General features: G+C 32.5%; 1 protein-coding gene across 1 annotated transcript; it reads left to right on the top strand.

Annotated features, from left to right (window-relative positions):
* Positions 1-9,513: 9,513 nt before the first annotated feature.
* On the top strand, positions 9,514-11,635 carry LOC130441170 (uncharacterized). The gene is made up of 2 exons (XM_056774731.1): positions 9,514-9,555; positions 10,790-11,635. The coding sequence occupies exons 1-2, from the start codon at positions 9,514-9,516 to the stop codon at positions 11,633-11,635; spliced, it is 888 nt and encodes a 295-aa protein (XP_056630709.1).
* The last annotated feature ends 13,702 nt before the right edge of the window (positions 11,636-25,337 follow it).

The following is a 25,337-nucleotide window of genomic DNA, read 5'->3' as shown; positions in this document are numbered from 1 at the left end:
TGGCTGCCACTAATAAAAATTCAATAAGTGAGTTAAACAAATACCGTACCTAGATTTTGATCAATTATTTTGTGACCGGTTTAAAAATGATGATAACAAAACTAAGAAAGTAAGTAATTTAGTGAAAAAGTGGTCAGTGGATCACTGTATATAATTTTATCTACTGCTACTTTAATTTTGGAACCTGATGAATAGGTTGGTTGTTAAGCCAAAAATAACTAGATTTTTCCATAGAATTGCAGCTTGTACGCAATAAAAATGGCACCCAACCGATGATGTTGCAAGTGCGAGATCTTGCATGAAATAATCAGCTGAACTTGCTTTTGATCAAGAAATTTGCGCCTTGCAATGCATTGCACATTATATTGCATTGCATTGAAAAAGTTATGATAGAACAAAAAGAATTTCGTTTTAAGCAAATGAAAGTTGATGAATTTTTTGTAGTAGTAAAATTAAAAAGGAATTTATTTTGTTTATATATTGACAATGTGTTTTACAAGTTTAAGTAGTTTCAACATATTTCCAGAAATAAACATTTATAATAACTTATTATTTGAAAAACTGGTTAAATTAGTATCAATAATGGAAAAATAATTGAAAAACCTCAAACTTTGACCTTCTTTTTATGGTTTTCTCTGATTATAGACCAAAAGTAATCCCATAATATCCCTGATAACATTCGTCAAAAAATTTTATGAAACCGTTCCTCGTGTAGATCATTCATAAAGTATAAGTGGTTAGGAAAAAATTGTACAATAAGTCAGCCACATTTTAATAATATCCACTTTTCAAAAGTTTTTCGAAAACCGTTTTGAATGACTTTCGTGCAGGTTTTTCATTGACAGATAAGAGGCTTTCACATTAAGAATCTTTAGTTTCCTTTCTGTAACAATATTTGGAAATATTATTGTTTGCAAATATCGGAATTTATCACTCTTCTCACTAACAAAGTTTAAGCGGTTAGGATTCTTTTTTTTAATAATATAATTCCTAATGGAATTGGAACAAAATTTATGAAGAATCATATATTTTTAACATATTTTCAAAAATAAACATTTATAAAAACTTATTATTTATCAAATTGGTTAAATTGGTATAAACAATGGAAAAATAATTGAAAAACGTCAAACTTTGGCTTTCTTTTCATAGTTATCTCTCATTATAGACTAAAAGTAATCCTATAACATCCATGATAACAATTGTCAAAAAACTTTTTGAAACCGCTCCCACTGTCAATCATACATACGTTCTAGGTGGCCAGGAAAAAAATTGTACAATAATTCAGCCACATTTTAATAATTTCCACTTTTCAAAAGTTTTTGAAAACCGTTTTGAATGACTTCCATGCAGTTTTTCATTGGCAGATACGAGGCTTTCATATTGAGAATCTTTATAACTTTATTGATCTGTGATTTCGAGAAATATTTCCCGTATAAGTTTCCGTTCTGTAATAATATTTGGAAATATTATTGCTTGAAAATATCACTTTTCTTGTTTAGTGCCTTCAGAAAGTTTCTCATAATTCTCATTTTAATAGGTAGAAAGGATCTAATGCTCATTTTGCTCGGAGTATACTCGTAACTAATAGGTTATTATTTCTTACATAATGATGCTATTTGGCCCTGCCCTCCCACAGAAAAAGGAAAGAATTTGGTAGATCCACCCTGTAAACCCAATAAAAAACTTTAAGGTTGCTGTATTAACGTACACACAGCTTTCTACAATTTACTATTAGTATGAACGGTTTCTTATTCAAGTTAAGAAATAAAACATTTTTCAAACTTTATTTCAAAGAATTAGATAATATGCGCCATCCTATTGTATTATAGTTTTGATTCATTGGTTTAAATAATCTGGAGATATCAATAGAAAAATAGTATTTTCGTTCTCTTTAAAAAATATCTGGTAAACTTTATTTTCGTTGGTGAACGTAGTAGGCAACTTTCGTATCTGATAAATAACATTTCATTGATATTAGCAAGATACGAGAAGGTCTCATTCATATCTTGATAATTGTTAATCTCCTATGAGATCATTCAATTTAGTTTGATTATTTGGATGTGTAGTATTTTCTTGGAGAGATAAATCGCCCGAATCACTAGATTAGATTTAATTTCAACCTCCTTCCATTGTTATATCGTAACTAGGATTACCGTGACAAATAACATAGACAAATAAAAATAAATATATTGGATATGACTTTATTGTTCTCCAAACTATTTTGCATTAAGATCAATACACTTTGACATGCGTTTGAACCAATTGTTGAAGCGGTTTTTCCATTCCGATTGAAGTACCTCCAAAGCATGTGATTTAAACTCACCAACCGATTCTTCAAGTATAGAAAAACGTTGACCTCACAATTTATTTTTAATCTGCGACAATAAGAAGAAATCTTTGGATACCAAACAAGGATTCTACGGCGGATGACTTTTCAATATTATGTTTCAAACGTTTTTGTTTGAACTGATGTGTCAGAGGTCGCATTATCGTGGTGGATAATGATTCGTATTCTGCGATTGGTTTCTCTGATTTTTTCGAACACAAATGCTGGTGTATCATTCAGGATTGACCGTTCCACGCTGCTCTAATGGAACGGTGGCAAAATGTCAATTTCGCCGAGAAAACAGGCGACCATTTTCTTCGACGTGCTTCATGCGCGAACAACTTTTATTGGATTTGGGTCGTATTGAAAGACTCATACAATCTATTGTTGTTTCTTTTCGGGTTCATTTGCATAGCTATACAGAAATATAGCAATAAAATTTTTCCGGTATTTCTTTGCACCAAGAGATTTTTTTAGAGATTGTCAAATTATGCGACCTTCTCGAAATTCATGCTTTAGTGCGACCACGATCGAATTCGGAAAATCAGGGAAACTCGATGGTTCCAGGTGGTGCTCCATTAGCAAAAGTCCAAGCGAGTTGATCGGCACACTGCTGTATGTTCAATCCAGATCGAAAGTTATAGAAAATATTCGCGTATAAATTCCATTTTTAATCAAGATGAATATTTCAAGTGTTTATAAACGACTCGAAAATGTCAAACTTCATATCAACTTTGTCTTCGTAACAGAAAAGTAACATTCATTGGTATTAGTTATCTCCGGCTGACCATTTAAGTAAAACAATTCTATAGTTTTGTTGTTTTGGTTCACAATAGAAAATTCAAAATAATGAAGGTATGCACTTTTTAGAGATTCTAGGACGGGTCTTCTATCTTTTGAAAATATAAACGGTTCACAAACATAACAAAAATTAAAAGAACTTTGTATGTGATCTTTATAATGGAACCTGGAGATAGAGAGGCACTATAAGACAAGTAATCACCAAATTTCATACGAAACACAAGCGTTGGCTTCCTAAAAAATAACCTTCACCTAATACAGTTTAAGGAACATCTAATGTGTAAAACCATAACATTTAAAACATTTATTAGTAGTTTAGGGTTAGAATTGGACATTGATCACACTGATAATCAAATTATAAATTTCAAGATATAAAATAATGAAATATGATGAAGCTTAATATCTCTCGCCATTCAGTGCACTATCAGTAAAAATTGATTTAATATTTTATTATAGTGGTTTACTAATATTTTATGGTTATGCAGCTTAAATTTAAAATATAAATTTAAAATATTCTAATGTTACAATTCTACGCGAAAGAAAAGAGTTTTTGATATGTGTATCACGAAAAAGAAAACAATTTATTTGAGTTTAATTTATAAGTTTGTTTTATTTTACGTTCAATGACCGAAAACGGCCAGTGGCCGTTCAAAACAGCCACAACGCGATCTGTGGGCCTTGCGTTTGCCAGAACGCGTTGTGGCTGTTCTGATTTAACTTGAAAAACAAAATATTAATGCGAAACATGAGCCTGTTCAATCGAGCATAGACGGTCGAAATTTTGAATAATGGTTGACAAAGCTGCTCTCATCTCTTCGTCGATCGGTCTGAGTTCTCTTTTTTTGGTTGAAAATCCTAATTCACATAAATAGGTCGTTGCAAATGAAAAAATTTTCGCAATAGTATGCCTAAAAAGCAGAGGTCATTCATTTTTCAGACATAGCTAAAAATTTTCTAAATCTGTTTCTAAAAACTTTAATTTTAATGTTGGAACCGTTTTCATTATCATCAGTTCTTCCTGTTCATATATTGGTAAGTGTCCAAAAAGAATGCACTCGGAGAATGGATTTCGAACCCAGTCCATAGGTTGCAAATCAATCTTAGGGAAATAGAAATTCATTTTCCCCGCAAGAAATTTCCAGTGTTTGACAATCAAAGCCTGAGCTCTTTTTTCCGCATCAGCTGCTATGACATTATTGTCATTGGTAGCGAGACTGATCCATAGTTCCAATTTAGCGCGAAAGATTTCAATTTAATCCAACGATGTTAAAATATTGGAATTCCTGACTTAGATTTTTTGATTGACTTCATTTAAGTGAGTAAATATATCCGCTAGATATGCAAATTTTGCATCTAGGACTGCAAAAACGACTCAGTATCATTATTTAACTCATAAATTTGGGAAAGTCGCGACTTGATGTAACTTACGATTTTGATAATTTCTTGAAGAATGCACAATAGTTCCTCTGGTAGAGACTTCGTCATAAGAGCTTCCTTATGTAAAAAACTGTTTTTCAAAATTGGGTTTTTTTTTCAGCAATAGCAATCTTAGTTATAAAGTCTTCAACCTTTTCCGTCATAGCTGATGCCCCCTCTGAACAAACATTATACATCCACCCCATTCCATATTATGTTTTTTAATATATATATATATATATATATATATATATATATATATATATATATATATATATATATATATATATATATATATATGAGATGCGCGTTGCTACTGATATCAGTGGGCTAATCAGCTTGTAGCGCAAAATCTCTACTTATTCTGAATTTTTCAATCACCGTTGATTTAATATCTTTAGATATATCATTAATTCGACGTGAAATAGTTTCTGCCTATGCAGGTATTTTTTCAATTTCTTCAGCAGCTTCTTGGCTAATCATTATCTTCCATTATCCTCAATTTCTGGAACCGTTGGCGATATTCATACTGAATACACTGTTTACACCACCACTATACCAACACTCATAATTACACTGTTTAACGCGCGTTTAGATAACCAAGTTATCGTCTTCAGAGCCTGAAGGTAAACTAAAACCTAATGACTTGACTTACCTGTTTTATACGGCGAAAATTAATTCCAGCGGGAAAAAACTCCTTGGCGGGAATATTCATATTCATCCTTTGACTACTAAACTATAGAGTGGGCTGTAAGGAATTGGCCCTTTGTCCTTATTTAAGCTACTCTTACATCTAGCAATTTCAATGCTGTCGAATGCATCCTACAATTTACTATTGGAGACATTTTTTAACAATTTTACATTATTAATATTTATGTCATGATTGTGACCTGCAGCGTTATCGACAATACCTGATTTTCCGGTCCGTCTATATTTTAAATGAGCTATGTGCTCTTTAAACCGGACAATAACAGATCTCTTAGTGTGCCTAATATACTTTCCGTCACAATCCCCACAGCTTATTTCATATATACCACTCTTTTTTATCCTTAGGAGTACCCAACAATTTTTTTAATGTATTATTGGATTTATTAACCAATTTGAAACCCACTCTGTTGAATATTCCTTCCAACCTTTTTGTATAAAGATGATCGAAAGGAATCAGAGCAAATTTTTCTTGTTTTTTTACTTTGGGTATGGAAAAAATTGGTTTCACATAGATTTCTTAAACCTATGACGATTGATTAACCTATTTACAATTCTTTTTTCATAACCGTTGAGTACAGGTAAATCCTCAATGAAGGACTTTTTCTTATTGTGTCTCTCGATGGTAAGTGGAAAGAGGATTAATCGATGTACCAGAAAATGGAGACTGGCCATCTTATGTTGGATATAAGAATCAGCCGGGATCTACCTACACGTAGCGGTGTTTTTCCTTAATACATCAAATTCTAACCTATTACTATTCCTAATTACCAAACTATCTAAAGATGGTAACTGTCCATTATTTTCCATTTCATAGGTGAAATTGATAGATGGATATTTTGAGTTGAGTTTCAAAATGAATTCGTCTACGTTTGCCTTCTTCGTATTGAATATGGCGAAAATATCATCCACATACCTGTACCATACCCTGGGAAAATACTGAAACTCTTGACTGATTTGCTTTTCGAAATGACTCATGAACAGTTCAGCTAAAAACGGTGATAGGCAGGTTCCCATTGCTGTTCCTTCGTCTTGCTTGTAGACTTCGTTGTTGTACTGGATATAGTTTTGTTCCATACACATTTTTGTTAACTGCAAATATTCTTCTATTACCTCAGCCTCCAAATTATTAGATCACAGTAAGGTCTGCGGGATGGACACGGTGGGAAATAATGAACCCACATCAAAGGAGATTAAAATTTCCCCATCCCCAAATGTCTATACTAACGATAATAACTATAGAGGTTTCATATTTTAAGGAAAATGAGTTTTGAGCTCCTCCACAGAAAAGGATACTCATAATTTGATTAAATTAAAGAGGTCCCTACATTATCGAGGTTCATGTAATCAATATTCTTCTATATAAATCATTTAAATTGATACTTTTGAGTATAAATTGTAGGATTTTTATGTATTTATTATTTTAATGTTTTGTAATATAGTCTATATTATGGTAAGTTAAATGTGATGTTCTGTCCATCTAATTACTATAATATTAGAATTATAGTTACATCTCCAACCAAGTTAAACATTAAGATAAGAGAAGCTATGATTGGATAAACTATATTAATATGGATAATCACATGATAATTCATATCCCAACAGAAATTTCAGGTCTACTAACAGTAAATTACTGAAATAGTTTAACGAAGCTACTGCAGTTGAAGATTTTTTCAAATTATGCGAAATAAATCTTTAGATGGTTTTATACTGTTGGGAGAAGGACTATATTTCAGCTTCATAGAAATATAAATAATTATCGGGATATTCTATAATTTTACCAAGTTAATACCTTTAATGATATCGTTTTAGTTAAGCAGTTGAAGAGGATTATGTATATGGTTCCCATTTTAGATTAGTTCTAGAAATGTTATGAGAAAATTGTATAATATGGACAATTTATTTTGAAGAACATTTATTTATAAATTAGAAACGGACTCCATATCGTCCTAGATCTCAATTAACTGACTTTATTACCTAATGATGACATCATGTATCATAAAATTTGCAGAGAATTTAGCCTAGTTTGTTTACATACGACTATCGTTAGTAAATCTATCAATATTTGTTTTTTTTTATTCGTGTTTGACCATGAAAAAGATAAAATTTTATGAATTTTCGTGTATTGCTGTTTATTGATTGATATTCAATCAATATTCTTAGTTATAATTAGTGGTTAGGTTAGTTTAGACATACGAAGCTAAACTATGATGTATAACTTATTTTTCTTTTTCTAGATCTTCAAAGTTGAAAAACTATATGAAGGGATGATTTCCGCGCCTTACCTATATATACATAAAATTTTTCAGCATAATTTTCTCTATAACATACCAAAATTTTAACGAAATCGGAGGAGTGTACCCCATCTTTTTGCCTTTCATATTTTTCACTGTGTCTGACTTCGCGTGCCGATTTATACTTCTCCTACCCTTTATTTTGCATTAGCAAGTGAAGAAAATTGTACTTTACAGGACTTTCCATCATATCACCAAAGTATTACAATCTATGTCACTTTGTAATGTTGAATATTTCGAGAGTTTAGTTAATGCGCTCAAGAATCTCGGTATTTGTAGCTCTCAACTTATCTCTAAAATGCGGCGATAAACCCACACCTCAAACGCTCCTAAACGTTTGAAAAGAGTTTCTGTAAGCTTTCATGCCTCTGCGCTGTATAAGTGCATAGGAAAGACATAAAATCGTGCCATTATCATAGTCAGGTCATGGCTGCAAAGGATTTTTTTGTTCATATCTTCGCGGTAGGATTCACTTAATTTTTTATTACCGTTTCAAGGTACGTTAATTTTTTACTGATCTTTCCTTCTGGTACATTTTGTTGTGCAGTTATGTTCAGTTCGTAAACTATAACAAGACAGCTTCTTTAGTCCTTCAAACGAGCTGGCTATTAAAGAGAGTATCTCAGCGTAGCTAATATTATTGACAAGTTTTCTATCAACCAAGATACTTTTATCAACGGTCTCTAAAACTTTATTGATTACCTCTTCAGAATACACCATAGTCTTTCTCCTCTTCTTAATTTAAGGGGAATTTTGTGGTCTGATTCTAGCAATAATTCCTATATCATCTATGGTGACTTTTCCAAAATCTCTAGCATCCTATCATGTCTTACTTTATCGAAAGGCTTTTCAACTTCAACAACACATATTTTATTTTAACGTCGTGGTTAATATCCCTACAACTTTGAAACCAACACTTGAGTTATAAATAATGCTTCACGCGTACCCAATCCATTTCGGAAACAAAACTGGTCGTTTTTAATTATTTCTTCAAGTTTTGTATATACTCAATTTTAGATTAATCCTAAAAATAACTAGATCTTACAAAAAGAAATAAGATACGTCCAGAAGCGAACTGAATAGTAAATAACTTGTCCAGGTCTGCATGTAATTTTCAGAATCAGTGAATTATTTAGAAGTATAGATAAACAACAGCATTACACTGAAAATTGATCCCTTGAAGTTCCAAAAGAAAATCGGTTGATAAATCGATTAATATTAAGGGCATTATACATAATTCAAAATAATTTCTCTATAATAATCAGGCAGTACTTCTAGTTAGATTTCCGGTTCACCGTCAGTAGTTAGTTGTGAGCTGTGCAAATATGCGGTGTATCAAAGGTTAAATTATTCTTAGATAAAACTTTTGCGAACAATACAGTATGTGGAAACCGTGGCCTCAAGATCAACTATCTAAGTAGATCTAAGTAGATTTGTAGATTCGGTAAACGTCCTATTAGAGCCTACCACAGAGAGAGGAAAAACGGTTAAAAAGAGATGGCAACATCTATCAACTGATGCTCAACAACTGATTCCAACTGTTACAAACCGACTTTTTAATTGAGGAATGTCCAGAAGATATGCTATCCAGGAAACAATGTCTTTGACAAATACTTTTCAGACTACACTTTACAAAATTGCAAAGCAAAGTGTGATAATGATATGAAAAAGGAATGTTTCAGGAAATGTTTCAATTATTAAAATCTGGCAATCTACAGTTCGCAACATAGTGCCAAATCTTCAAATTATTCTTGCAAAACTAGAAAGAAAACATCATTAAAAAAAACGATATAATACAATAAATAAAAAGCAAACAGTGATGGGAAGTAGTGATTTAATAAAGTAGAGAAACGAATATGTATAAGAAAAAAAAACGGGAGTATCGTAATAGAGGAAGACAAATCTATTATTTAGCTGAAACATGGTTTCATCTAAATAATAGCCATGATACTGTTCGTGAAGCCAGGAAAAATGATAATTGGAAATTTAAAACGGAAGTACCCCATTCCAGAGGTAAACGCATATCCATATTACTTTGAGGTGGGGAGCAAGGTTGAGTGAATGATGCATTATTCTTAAGTTCGTAGCATGTTAAGGAAACCGCTTTAGATTACCACCAGGATATTGAAGGGACCCTTTTCGAGTCTTGGTTCAAAGAAAAACTGGTACCAGGTACTAAATGCGAACAGTGTAATTGTGTTAGATAACGCCTCGTATTATTCAAGACAAATTCGTAATATCCCAAATTTATATTCTTCCAGAGCAAACACTCGTTTTTACTTGAATAAGATTTACATTTCGAAAAACATTATACAAAGAAGCAACTGGAAGAAAGTTTGGAAACAAAAGTAATTGCAACCGATAATACTGTACACTCAAAAATTCCTCCTCCGTGGTGGAACTGATAATGAAAGAATGTCACAACATTAGCAAAGAGAATTGGGGAAATGCTATATGTCACGTAAAAAGAGTAGAAAACCAATACAGGCAAGCAGCATGTATCAGTTTTCAATAGGCTTGTAATTTATTTAAACTACAGTGATTCTGAAGAAGAGAAAATAGAAAATCTTGAGCACTTTTTCTGCCAAAGATTTTTTAGCTCTATGATTAACTTTTAACAAAAAGTGCCATGTAAAACATTTAATTTTTAAGTGGCAAATAAAACTTTTAGCAACAAATTCATCTTTGTATTTAATTTTACTAAAATTATCTTCGCTAGTTATATTAAGAACAATTTTAACGTTCCTTATCTACGTTTGTAAGCTGATTGTTGTTTTACAAAGTGAGAACTATGATAACATTTTCGCTATTTGATGACCGGCATTTTGTTGCCTTATTTTTTTTCGGATACAAAAACAAAAACGGTCCTAACTTAACCAATCTGGTGATATAATTCCAGTTTCATATTAAACAATCCTGACATATTATTCACTTTCTCACGACTTCTAGCATTTTAACACTCATGAAAAGAAGTTATTTAAATTCTTTCTTGAAATGTACCACGGTTTTCATGAACGATGTTTATACGACGCGAGGTTCTGTTCACAAATGGTATTTTTTACATATGTTGGTATCTGTAAACAACGCGCAATTAAAGCTCATAGAAAAAATGAAACTAGACACAGCTATTTGAATTGTCTCATTATTGAATTAGAATTAGAATTTTTTTAAGTTAAGTCATTGTATGTTTGATATACTATTTATCAAAATCGAAACTGAAGTGTTTTAATATAATATATTTTTCCAGATAGCATTTTTCGTACTATCAATAGCTGTGGTTAGCGCTGGGGAAGTTTCTGAATCTGAACCATCAACAAATGCACCATGTACTTCAGAAAATGGGATTATACCTACAGCCCATGATACTAATACACCAGTACCACAATACACTTCTCCAATCCTTCAACAATCACTCAAAGAGCTATCGGTTCGACCGGCTACATATACCATTCAACAAACTTCAACAGATAAACCAACACCAATAGTTCCACACGTCTTCCAACAATCATCTCAAGCACTTGAGCAAGCAGCTCAATTCCAACAAGTTCCGATTCTTCAATATGCAGTACGAATTGCAGTACCACAACCTTTATATCAGTATATTTCCAAACAAATACCAGTTGAAGAAGAATCTAATTCAATCGATCGGGAAGTTGATGCACAAGAATTTCAACATCAACGAATTGTGCCTCAAGTCCAATCAGAGAGAATTAATCCTGTTACACATTACTCAGATGTATCAGAATCTACCACACAACAACCATATTCTGATGGAGAAGATAACACTGCAGTGAAATATAATGAAGGAACAAAAGCAACATCACTTGATACTTCTAAAGATGACTTTGACAATAATCCTCAATACGTATTCGGATATGATATTGAAGATACATTTACAGGAGATAGTAAAAGACAAAGTGAACAAAGGCAAGGAGATGTAGTACATGGAGTTTATTCTCTAATAGATCCTGACGGCTATAGAAGAACCGTAGATTATACTGCGGATAGTGTGAATGGATTCCGTGTGAGCATTAGAAGGGAACCTGTAAACGATAGGTTAGCTAAATATGAGAGGAACAGTAGCCCTAAATAAAATAAAAAAAAATTAGAACGAGATTTGACAGTACTTAATATGTGATATTTGATACGTATATTTTTTTTGTACTTGTGGGTTATGAATAATAGGTTAACTATTCAGAAAGCCAAGATAATATGTTATTTGGCGACACTAAAGTGAGTTACCTGTAATGTTTAAGAGATGCTATTTGAAAATAGTATATAGAACAATTGCGAAAAATTACATATAGTGCAGGCATTCAAGCTCAAAATGGTGTCAAACCTCCGAATACTTTAATACAGCTCAGATTTTCCTGAGAATTTAGTATTAAGCTCATCTTACCCTCCATATCAAGATCTACATGGTCGCAAGGTATGCAAATTGTTTCCAAAGGGTGAAAACCACCCAATATTATAGTTTTTCCTTCATTTTTTCAATTCAAATGTTTTTCGTTTATGCGGCATAAATATCTTACCATATTGTATAATAGAGAATTTATATATTTTGAAATATAAACTTGAAAAATTTAATTGGTTATTAATTTTTATTATTCCATCTTTAAAAAGTATCCCTTTGCAAAAAATGAAGTAAAAATAAATCTAATGACTAACAACTTTTAGATTTTGCATTCTTTTTGGTATTGAAGTTTCTTGTCTCTACTTAATTAAGTAATTTTTAATTGTTTATACCCTGTCAACCCCTAAGAACCATCCATTTGATAAAAAAATTTTTTTAATGATTGTTTTGATTTTGAATTCTTTCGGTATTCAAGTGTATTTTCCAAACACGACGTGATTTTTCATCCAATTTTGACAGATGTCTTCAGAGCAAGTTCCGCTTGCAATATTACAGTATAAGCGAAGCTTCCTGCAGCCACATGAAGCTCCACAACCCATTTCACACACACACACATACACACAAATTTCAAATTCTTATTTTTTATGTAACTCCATTAATTTTGAAGCTATCACATCCTACAAAAAACTATTCTAAAGGCAATTTTCAGGACTAAAAGCCTATGTATGTTAAAAGGGCTTGAGCCCCTCCACATTTTATTAATAAAGGGTCAAAGGGCTGTGGATAAGCAATCCTCGCACTATAGTGACAGATTAATTTGGTTATAACTCCGTCAATTCTTATGTTACAAAAAAATTCAAAAAGCAAAATCCTCATAAAAAATGCTTTAGTTTGATTGTTTATTTGTTTTTGTATCTCTTATAGTTATAGAGAAAAAATGAGCAAAAAAATTTTTTTCTTAAAATCAAAAAAAGTATTATTTAATGCTAATTTTTTTCAAAATTATGCATTTCTAATCAATCAAACTATCAGGTATAGTGAATAACATCTAAATAGAGTATTTGGTACAAGGAATAAGTTTAATTTTGATTTTCAATTAAATGGCATTAGTTTTAGTGCAATTTTTTTAGCTGCAACTATTTTTCATCATATCTCACTGAAATTTCAGTCAAGACGACATTTATCAGTGGTAGCTGGAAAGGGCTTTTTAAGCTCTTTAAAAAGTATTCCATGACTTTTTATTGAAAAATGTACCCTTTTCCCGTTATTTGAGGTTAAATGCTCAATTACAAAAAAAGTCTATAATAGTCTATATAAAATCTATAACTTGCTTTAGGTAGATAGATCTTAAAATATAGCTTAATTTCTTTGTTTTTTTATAAGCTTCATTTTTGTTCATCACACTTTTTTCGATAAAATGCATCATTAAAGAGTTTTAGAAAAAAATCTATGGAAAATACGGTTTTTTTGACGAAAAATCGTACTTTTCAATTGCGAATAATTTAAAAACTATTGATCTGGCGAAAAAACTTCACATGACATTTTTACTTTAAATTTGCTGCTCTTTCGATTTCTTGGGTTATTTTTGGTGGAAAATATTCCGCCTCCGAAAGAGATGATATCCCCCACGTAGATCTCGCTTTTTGGATACATACCTATCATCAGTCAAAATTTCAAATAAATCGGTGGTGCATTAAAGAATTCGGAGGGGAAATGTTTGAATACAGGGCCTATGAAGGACGTAAGTAACATTACAAAAAGTATCGATTACCTTTAACGCCGGATTGTAAGTCAACTTATCACATAAAACGTGGATCTTATTCATTTAAAAAACACCCCATATTTTTGAAGTTTCAATTAAAAGCATGAGAAATATCTTTCATTTCTTATTTTATTTACAATGTTAAACTAACAATGATTTATAAAAATTGAATAATATTAAATGATAGAACTTTTTAATACTACAATTATTAGAATTATGAATCAAATATGGATGAATGTTTTCTCGTTTTTTCTCCATTTATATGAAATATTCTGTTACTCTTTATATTGTTAACGCTCTACGCTACACAACTTTCCGCAATACAGATTTTCATCCGCCATATCACTTGAGAGTTAAGTCATCAACAATACTATTCGCTGAAGTTCTTTTGAGGGAGTGTCCAGTATAGTCCTCAATGTTCTTAGAGCTCATTTTAGAAATTTTACTTGCAATTCAAGTTTTTCTCCACCAGCTAGTTGAAGCACGATTCAAACACGAATTATATAACATTCAGTGTTAATGTCGCGCTTTATAGCGACCTTACTGAAATGTTTAAACTACATACAAAGTTTTTGAATTTTCAATAATTTCTTTCTCTATGAATATTGATCAAAAAAAAATATAATTATAGTTGTATATAAACTATCCCAAACTATTTTTTTTCTCAAACCATGCAAGTACCCTATTTTGAATTAAGGCATGAGTTCATAATTGTTACTATTCTTGATACCAAAAATGGAATGGCACGTAAATTTAAAGCGACTAAAAGTGTATTGATGCCACATGACTGATTTTAATCCTCGCTTCTCCATGTAATATCAAAATGGCTTATAGTATAAATATATAAGTTATATAAATCGTGTTTTGTGCCAGGATGTAAAAATACCACGACTAAAAAAATTCAAATATACTACAACAAAAATGTTTTGAAAATGAAAATTATTTTTGTTGCCGGAATCATTTCCGGCCAACTCAACCGATTTAAGTGTTCTAAAACTCAAAAGAAAGAAGGTGTTTCAGCGAGTGTTCTTAAACCAAAACGAAGTCTCTATCTTGAATAGAACCTAAGATATTGAGGATAGAACGTGTGTATGTGAAAAACTCCCATAAGTAATGTACAGGGGGAAATCGCATTTGAGTATAACTTGAGAACGGTGAAAATTAGATGAAATCCGATGGTTGATGGCTGATCTGTGCATCAATACCTTTCATTGAAAAAAAAATTAAGCAAATCGGTTGGGTAGAACGCCTGAACGGACTCGGAATGGAAATCATCAAATTTTTTAATATATAAGATAATCTATTAATACTTCTGTTTCTCATTTGTTTTCATTTTTTATTTGTGTTATATGAAGATTTTGAACCTCCTGTATTCATTTCTTTTCCTGTATATCACCGTTTTTCTTTATTATGCTTTTTCCACTTTTCCTTTAGATTCTTTATTTGGTCTTGCCATTTTTATCTTCCTTATCGTGTTTTAATGCTCCATTATTTTTGGTTAATATATGTCTTCACTTTTACGAGGGTCCATGATACAAATTTAGCTGTTCTTCATTTCCCTATCATTGGCTCTTGTTTGTTTTTTCTTTGATAATAAAATGTAACGTAGCATACATTTTTATTTTAAACAATAGCATAGGCTATCAAATGACCACGATTTTTCTGCTGAAACTTGTTAATTTTTTGTTGCAGAATCCGAAATAGCACTCCGATTTTAATATTTAAACTCTTTTTAAGATATACATCTTTCACTGTTTTTTTTTATTTTTATAAATTACATTATTAACAAACTTAATCCTATTAGAAGATTGCAGTTTTATCAATAAATTATGTATCAACTGCCAAGGAATTGTATGAAATCAAGCGCCAATATTGTTTGACTAAACTCTCAATGAAATACAATATTTAACATTTTTCCTTCGAAGAAGAATTTGTATTTCAATGAGATAATGTGCTCTCTGATTCTGTATAGGATAATGTACCGAATAAAGATGGTATACCGCCCAATTTTGTAAAAATAACTCGATGCTGTATTTCCAGATATATGGATAGACAGAATGAGACTTATTGAGTGGCTATCGAAATTTCCAGTTCTCAATTCTTTGGACTGTATGAGAGTATTTGTAGTAATATTTTTATAACCAAATCATCAAATGTTGTTGAGCTAACAGCATGAATAAGAAATAATTGTCCATTAAATTTGTTGTTAGAAATGTTTAAAACAAATATTAAATTTAATCATTTGGTTACTTGTTATTATTTTATAATAGGTAAGGAATACAAATTAAATATTTGCTAGTTGTTTTCTGTACCCTGTAAATGCAGCTATCAAAATGACAATGATCCATATAATAAAATCACGAAGATGTTATAACTTTATCTTTGGACACCCTGTAGATTTATATAATTTTGGTAGCTCATATTTCTCAGGGAAAATTATATTATGAATTTTTAATTTTCAGCATTAATTGATGAAACAAAAAACTCCTCTATCCAATATCAAATAATATTATTTTTGTTTTTGGTATAAATTCATTATATCTTATTCAACTTTTACGTAAATATTCGTAGTTTTGTACATAAATATTAGTTTGATTAAATATCTGCACCCATTTATTTTTTTTTACCTGATTCTACAATTATCACACCCTGTATACAATAAATAGTGTATACAGTTACTCAATCGTCCAAGAAAGTAAATGAACTTTTAAATATTTAAAACCGGAACAATCTTACCTGATTTCCGTGATAGTTGTAGGCCATTTTTACCTACTATCACTACATTCACTAATCTACTTTCACTTTCAGCACCATGTTATATTTTTTTAGATATAGAATATTGATTGCCTGTACGAAATTTATTTTTATTCGATACAAAACTAGACTGAATATCTTCGTTTCCAAGGTAAATATACTATTTCCTAGACAACGAAGTCGAGGTAGGAATTGTCGGTACAAATGATTGCCAAACCTTATCTGAAATTGAGATCGGATTTAAAAACAAGAACTAAACTATATTTGGCAATTAATACTTTGCATTCCGTCGGCGCTCTATTTGCGATATTAAAATAAAAACAGTATTTACTGATTTATCTTAAAGTGTTTATAATATGTTCAAATTATTTTAATTTATTTTCCGTATAACGTTATAACCCTTTGTGTAGTGAAGATGCAAAGGCGAAAATTTTAATGTTATAGTTGTGAAGATGATCTATATTTTACGTTATTTGGCGAAGATTTAAGTGAAATACTATAATAGGATAATGTAGGGACAGATAGTCGCTATACTGACGTGATAGTAGTTGAAAAAAAAGCGACATTCCCTTGCAAAAAATTAATTTTTCAACAGGAAATGAAGTACCGGAGCCACGAGTCCTCAACATCGAAGAACCACTACAATTTTTTAAGCCGTATTCCACGGAAGAGTTTGTGGCTGAAATAGTATTGGAAACAAATAGTTACGCCAAGAAAAAACTGAAGAAAGAAATTCTTTCCAAAGAATCTATATGGCATACATGGCGCGACACAAATAATGAAAAATTTTGAACCTTTATAGGTGTAATTTTGAATATGGGAACTAGTTTTCCCAAATGTACAGAATTATTGGTTTTCTAGCGCAAATACCAAAGAACCATTGTTTTCTAATGTGTTCACTAGAAGAAAAACAGACATCAGAACACGAATTCAACGGGTCAGCAATTTTATGAATATATCAATACGAAATTTTATACCAGGACCAGATATATACGAGGATATATTGAAAAATTCTTAGCCTACTATAGAACCAAACAATGTCAAAATATTTTATTACTCAACATATTCCCCTCTTAATTGGATACATTTATTACAGCGAACCAGTAACGTCTCTAGACCTTTCAGAAAAAATGTTTCTTCTTGCTCTGCAAACCAGAACTCCACAACTTTTATTACCTCCTCGTTGGAAGAAAATTTACGAACTTTTAAACTTTTTTTCAGTTGAGAAAAGAGATGATAGCGAACGGAGCTAAATCTGGTGAATAAGGGGGGAGTGCTAATAATTCAAACCTTAAATCACGAATTTTTTGCATGGCAACATGAGATTTGTGTGCACGGGCGTTATCCAGAACACTTTTCGATAGCTTTTCACGTGTTTTCTTTTTAATTTTTTCCCGTAGAGTGGTCAGTAATGTCGAAGAGTAATCTCCAATTATTGGTTTACCCTTATCCAAAAAATCAATCATGATTACTCCATGGCAATCCCAAAAAACTGAAGCAAGAATTTTTCCAGCAGATTTTTGGACACGAAGTTTCTTAGGTCTTGGAGAACCAGAGTGTCGCCATTCCATCGATTGTTGCTTTGTTTTTGGATCGTAGAAATGTATCCAAGTCTCATCCGTAGTAACAATTCGGTTTAAGAAGTCTACATCGTTTTCAAATTGAGCACAGATCTAACGCGATGCTTCTACCCTTGCACGCTTTTGGTCAACATTCAAACATTTGCGGATCCATTTTGCAACAATTTTTCTCATGTCCAAATTGACGTGAATTATAAAACGAACGCATTCGTATGACATATTCAGTGCTTCAGATATCCGGTTTAGCCCAATTCGACGGTCTGACAAAATCATGTCCTGAACTGCATCGATATTTCCAGGCACTGACAAAGAAATTGACCTTCCTGATCGGTCATCATCTTCAATGGAAAATTTACCTCTTTTGAAGCTTGCAGTCCAATTTTTCACAGTCGCATACGAAGGACATTGATCGCCAAGGGTATTAAGCATATCTTCGTAAATCTGCTCACCTCTTAACCCTTTTATGACAGACCTAACCAATTTTTCGATTTTCACAATTTCGGTGGACATCTTTTTTCTTTTAATTTATTGCGTAACTCTGGTTTACTTTTTTGACGTCAAACTTTACACTGACACTTCTAATAAGTTATTGTTCGTTACTATGGCAACACAATATTTTGTTTATGCATGTAACTGGTCTAGGTTAACTAGATATCAATACATCCTCGTATGTTGGTAATACAATTACTTTTATAACCTACAGCCCGAATAAGTCTAAAAAATGGGGCATACGTTTTGGCTGACTCAGAAACTGTGTACAATAAAAATCCCAAATTCGGTAAAAATAAATCAATCGCTTATAAATAGGAAGGAACGCTGATATTGTCCTGTAAAGTTGCAAGAGTGTTAAGCACTAGTGATAGCGCTGGATTCATATCAAAAACCAGATTTGTAAGAGGAGGTAAACAACAGAATGTCGAAAAGACAGAAAATGTTGTTAACTACACGGCCTCAATTGATGGTGTTTCACGAGGATCAATACGCATCATCATACTGTTTCCTACGAAAATCTCTGATGATGGAAGAAAATGTTCTTTTGGGGAATGGAGATATCTGCCATAAATGCATAAATTTTACAAAAATGTGTAAAGAAAGCAATAACTAAAAAACTTTGTTCCATCAACACATGAAACAAGACTGGACAAAAGACAGTACATATTACGAAAAGGCAGCCCATAGAGGAAAGTTCCAAGGGCCCAAGCTTGTAAACCAGGCTTTTTCCAATCTTGGTAAAACTCTGGAGTGATAGCGATGAGCCAAGCTTGGTCGCCAAGACTGGGACATGCGTAAATGCCAGGAGTTGGCCAAGCTTAACTGCTGTAATAAACAACATAATAATATTATTATTATCATCATCCAAATTATGATTATTAAAAGCTTGTAGATTGCACAAGTCTGTACCACTATCGTTAACCTCACTCACAAAGCTGATGTTCACACTTAAATTATTTAAGCTTTGCCCGTTCACAATTGAATTAGTTTTTTTTTCTCTATTCAATGCACGCCATCTTTGAACTCGAAGATACGCATCGGACATGGTTACTTTTAGTAGAAATAAATAATAAAAAATGTGATAAAAAACACACACACTGAATAAACTAGAGATCGGATTGATCTGACCCATAATAAAAAAAGTATGGCTGCCGACGGGGTGTTGGGCGAAAATACTCGAACCACGCCGGATGTGACCGAACAGCCGAAGCTTGGGTCCTCAAGGAATTACCAAAGCTGGGTAACCAGGATTGGCCCAAGCTTGGGATATCCAGGATATCAAATGCGCTGTGAAAACACTATAGGCGATTAAAATTTATGGTATATTTAATAAATCACCCTGTAGATTAATAAAGAAGAGAAGTTGACACTTTTTAGTGAACACGTAATTACCTGAGCCTGAGAGACTCTACAAATGGTAAAAGTATGTGAAGCTTCTCATGACTCATGACTCAAATCTGATTGGGAAATTTACTGTTTTGTATATTTGACATTCTACAATTGGGGGACAGGGAAAAACTTTTTACTAAAATTTAGGTATAGACGCTAAATTATCTGATTAAAGATGCTTAGTTTAGAACAGTCAAAAAGTAAATAAATCAGCCTAGTACTTAGATAATTAATATTCAATCTATAGCGTTCGGGGAAAGAAACAGCTTTGGGTTGCTATTAATAGCTACTAGTTATATCTAACAATGAGTCAGATGGACTCAATCAAAGACAAAATTATTAACACAAAAAATAAAAAGAACCGGACGCTTGTAAGAGGTCGCGAAAGAGATAAAATTATCAACACATGAACCTGGACCGCCTTGTAATTGCGTAAAATTAAAGAGTTTGTTGTGATTGACGAAGGGCAAAGAAACTCCATATTAAAACATTTCAATTCTCTCTTTTCCCACGAAGAACAAAATTCATACCTAGCTGGACTAATTACGGCGGTACCTGTCAAACAAAAAAGGTCGCATGAAAATGAATACATGGCTACTTTCCATGATGTTAGTTATTCGTACCGAGTGCGCGTCCTAGATCGTGATATTCCTGTATGCGAATTTTGTTCGATTCATGGAATAGCAAAAAATATGGTAAAAAACATAAAAGAAAGTCTAAAACGCACTGGTGCAGCTCCTAAAGATTAACGGGGAGTGCAATCTGTAAAAAACTGGACGACTTAAGAAGGCGTTTCGTATGTGAACACATTAAAAGTTTTAATGGTAGTCTGAGCCATTATAGTTTTAACGAGTTTAATATAGCATTTTGATATCTCCAAACTGATACTTGCGCAACATGTGTCGAATTTAAGATTAAGATTAAAACATGTCTGCTGAACAGGATACGGATGAGATTAGAAAATTATCGATAATGCATAAGAGAAAGGCTGAGGCGTTCTATTTTCGAAAAGGGGGAGCAAAAAGAGCTGCAAAACTAACTAAAAAGAAGCCATCTGCATTGATTTTGCAAAAATTATTACATGTTCTTTCTTCTGGTCAGTCGATATGTTATACTTAACACGAGGAATAGCCCAAAAAGGATCATATGAAGTGGTTACTTTTCTCTTTCATCAATACAGTAGAACTCCAATTATCCGAATTAATGGGGACCGGGACCCATTCGGATAATCAAATATTCGGATAATCGGAGTTTTTTTAAAAAAATTGCCATTGGAGAGAAATAAAGCTACGTTTTGATATTGCACTATTTTTTTATTGAATTAAATGAAAGAAACATGATATTTTCACATGTTTTAAATATAAATAAAATATACTTATGTACAAGTTTAGAAATAAAAATCATTGTTTTTCAAACATCTCCGTCAATGTAAGCTGTTTTGCGTTCTTCATCCGTTTATGGGCAGCCAGGTCACGCATTCGCTTGACGGTGAGCAGTTGCAAGTGGTCACACTCGGGCTGACGCTCCATCCACTTCAAAGCAGTCTCGAGGCCGGCAAATGCTTCACTAGCTGATGGTCCAGCGTCTACTTCAACATCAGCAGAAAGTTCTTCTTCCACTTCCACTTCAACATCTTCTCTCACATTTTCAACAATTTCATCGTCATTGAGAATTTGAAAACCAGGGTCAGACGTGTCACAAGCCATCCACTCTCCTACATCTTCAGCACTTACTTCTGTACAACCAGGAATTTTTACAATCATTTTTCTTATTTCCTCTAGTGTCAACGCATCTTCATCATCTTCATCCTCTCCATTTTCTGCGCACTTAGACTTTTTTTGGACAAATTTTTTTCTGAAAGTGATTCGGATAATCGGCGATTCGGATAGTCGGAGTTCGGATAATTGTAGTTCTACTGTACTTACTTGGAAGACGACATTGACGAATTGGAAATCTTTTGCGACTCAGCAGGAGGACAAAATAAAAATTTTAACAACAAAATTCATGTCTTAAGAGAATTTAAAATTACTTTTCCTGTAAGAGAATACTCCTAATTGGAATGTGACAAAAATGTAGGACTTTGGAATTGGAGTTCCCTTTAGATCCCAGAAGAATTTGAAGAAGTTAGAAAACCATCGTCTTTCATCGTAGTGAGTGTGTCTCCATACATTATTTTGCGTTGGAAATCTTTTTTGAACTCAATATACATACAAAAATGTCAATTTAAAATTCAAGTCTTGAAGAAAATACTGGCAAAATCTGGACATGATCGTCTCATTTACTACCGTTCCACCTGCATTGGACAAACCCTATCTGGAATAACCTATGAGCTTCAGCGATTGTGTAATCCTTTTTTCAAAAGCCTGGCACATAACTAACAAGTAATTTGAAGCATAAACAAATAATTGTTGAAAAAACTACTTGTTCTTATATTTTCTGTTATAAATATTGTGACGTGGATGGTTCTTGTTTATTTTAGATGACGTAGCTGCTTTCTCTCCTGGAAAACATTACAAATAGAAGGAGTTGAATACCAACAAATACATAATTGCTTATATTATATAGAATGAATATTAACAATAGTTGTACAGTGGTTATTATCTACATTCAAACTAGATACTATATCGCCAGAAATTGAGTTGGAAATTTGCTTCTTATTTTCGATAGAGTTTCTATATATCCTTCCGCTACTGTCGTGGACTTCCATCCACCGTGACGTTTTTGAATTGACCCAAGTATTGGCAAGCAGCGTGGCAGAACATCTCCGGAAACAGTGACCCGTGTATGTTTCAGGATTTGGTAATCTGAGATACTTGGCAATCATACTAGGCATTATCCTAATGGTATGCACTCCAACAACTTGTGCGGTGCAATTTCCGTTTACGTACCTCAAGAATATACTACGATTATTAACAATATGTTTTTGTCGAATAGCTGCATATTTATGATAAATTTCTATGAAATCAGTATTAGTAACAGTGAAAACACGCTTCTTATCCGTCTTAGTATCAGGAACGGTTACTAATAATACAACATTCTCTTCCTGAATATCTTCAATTACAATTTTTACTAAGTAATCTCGTCACAAGGCACCAGATATTCCCATTATCAAAACTACCTATAAAAATAAGTACAATAAATAAAAAAAATTGTAAATAACATCTCTTAACACTTATCTTCAACAATAAGTATATTTCATCATTAGCTTCTTTCAAGAAAGTATCAATTGGCTCACGCATAAAAACTTTAGATTTTTTTGCTCGACAACCTGCTGCTTTTCTTTTCAGAAATGGTACTAATTTTGAAAACTGCTTGATATCGATATCGCCTCGTAGGTTCACCATGCATTTCAGCTCCTTAAAGTTGAACTTTTTACAACATTTGATTTCTGCATTAAATAAGCCAATAAAATGTTTTCAGACATCGTCTTAACATTCTGTTAGTCACACATTTTAGATTTTTCGGGTATTAAAACGGAAAGTGCCGAATTAACAACGCTTTTGGGTTCAGGAGGAGTGGTACTGAAATATCAGTGTCAGATAAATTGCGTTTTGTCAAGACTGTCAAAATATTTTGTATATATTGAAACATATCATTTTCTTATCACACGGTGACATTGTTAAATAAATAGAACTGCTGTTTATTTTAGAGCAATAAAATATTTATTTACAATTATCTAGTTTAATAATTTCAAGGAAAAATAATGTGTATGCCATGGGCGCAAAATTTTATAACGATCTCAAGATAAATGTTCTTTCGGCAAGTGAAGAAGATATTTCGTCGCCTAAGCATACAAATAACTATTGAAAGCTTTAGTACTATAATCATAACATTTTGCTATAATGCAACTTTAGTTTTCTGGAAACATATGAATTATTTCTAATTTTAGTATAAAAATATTTCCATTTCAACATTAAATTGGTAGATATAGATCTTAGAATGTAGAAAAATTGCAAAAAACCTACAAAAATCTATAACTCCACATTGAATGTCCGCGCCTAGCTCCTCTCCAACTCAACCGATTTACGTGTTCAAAAACTCAATTTCAAAAGAAAGAAGGTGTTTCGGCGAGTGTTCTTAAACCAAAACGAACTCTGTAGCTATATTAGAACCTAAGATATAGATCTTTGAATGTTCAAAAGTTGCCGAAAACCTACAAAAATCCATAACTCCACATTGAATGTCCGCGCCTAGCTCCTCTCCAACTCAACCGATTTACGTGTTCAAAAACTCAATTTCAAAAGAAAGAAGGTGTTTCGGCGAGTGTTCTTAAACCAAAACGAACTCTGTAGCTATATTAGAACCTAAGATATAGATCTTTGAATGTTCAAAAGTTGCCGAAAACCTACAAAAATCCATAACTCCACATTGAATGTCCGCGCCTAGCTCCTCTCCAACTCAACCGATTTACGTGTTCAAAAACTCAATTTCAAAAGAAAGAAGATGTTTTGGCGAGTGTTCTTAAACCAAAACGAACTCTGTAGCTATATTGGAACCTGAGATATAGATCTTTGAATGTTCAAAAGTTGCCGAAAACCTACAAAAATCCATAACTCCACATTGAATGTCCGCGCCTAGCTCCTCTCCAACTCAACCGATTTACGTGTTCAAAAACTCAATTTCAAAAGAAAGAAGATGTTTCGGCGAGTGTTCTTAAACCAAAACGAACTCTGTAGCTATATTGGAACCTGAGATATAGATCTTTGAATGTAGAAAAGTTGCCGAAAAGCCACAAAAATCCATAACTCCACATTGAATGTCCGCGCCTAGCTCCTCTCCAACTTAACCGATTCAAGTGTTCAAAGACTCAAAAGAAAGAAGGTGTTTCAATGAGTATTCTTAAACCAAAACGAACTCTGTAGATATATTAGAACCTGAGATATAGATCTTTGAATGTAGAAAAATTGCCAAAAACCTACAAAAATCCATAACTCCACATTGAATGTCCGCGTCTAGCTCCTATCCAACTCAACCGATTTACGTCTTCAAAAACTCAATTTCAAAAGAAAGAAGGTGTTTCAGCGAGTGTTCTTAAGCCAAAACGAGGTCTCTATCTTGAATAGAACCTGAGATATTGAGGATAGAACGTGTGTATGTGAAAAACTCCCATAAGTAATGTACAGGGGGAAATCGCATTTGAGTATAACTTGAGAATGGTGAAAATTAGATGAAATCCGATGGTTGATGGCTGATCTGTGCATCAGTACCTTTCATTGAAAAAAAAATTAAGCAAATCGGTTGGGTAGAACGCCTGAACGGACTCGGAATGGAAATCATCAATTTTTTTAATATATAAGATTTACTCGGTTTGAGAAAAAAGTGACGTGTCTGCTTTTTCTCTGTACCCTTCAATTGTATTCGTAAAAATAGGTTCGAAATGTAAAATAGCTTTGATAACATAATGTTTAACGAACGCAACCTGAAATCCTATAGTCGGTAGATTGAATCACATAGTTTATTGTTA

This window comes from Diorhabda sublineata, chromosome 3 (assembly GCF_026230105.1).
Source record: "Diorhabda sublineata isolate icDioSubl1.1 chromosome 3, icDioSubl1.1, whole genome shotgun sequence".
In the NCBI taxonomy this organism is placed as follows: domain Eukaryota; kingdom Metazoa; phylum Arthropoda; class Insecta; order Coleoptera; family Chrysomelidae; genus Diorhabda; species Diorhabda sublineata.
The sequence above is the reverse complement of the archived record's forward strand: the minus strand, read 5'-3'. Positions and strand labels throughout refer to the sequence as shown.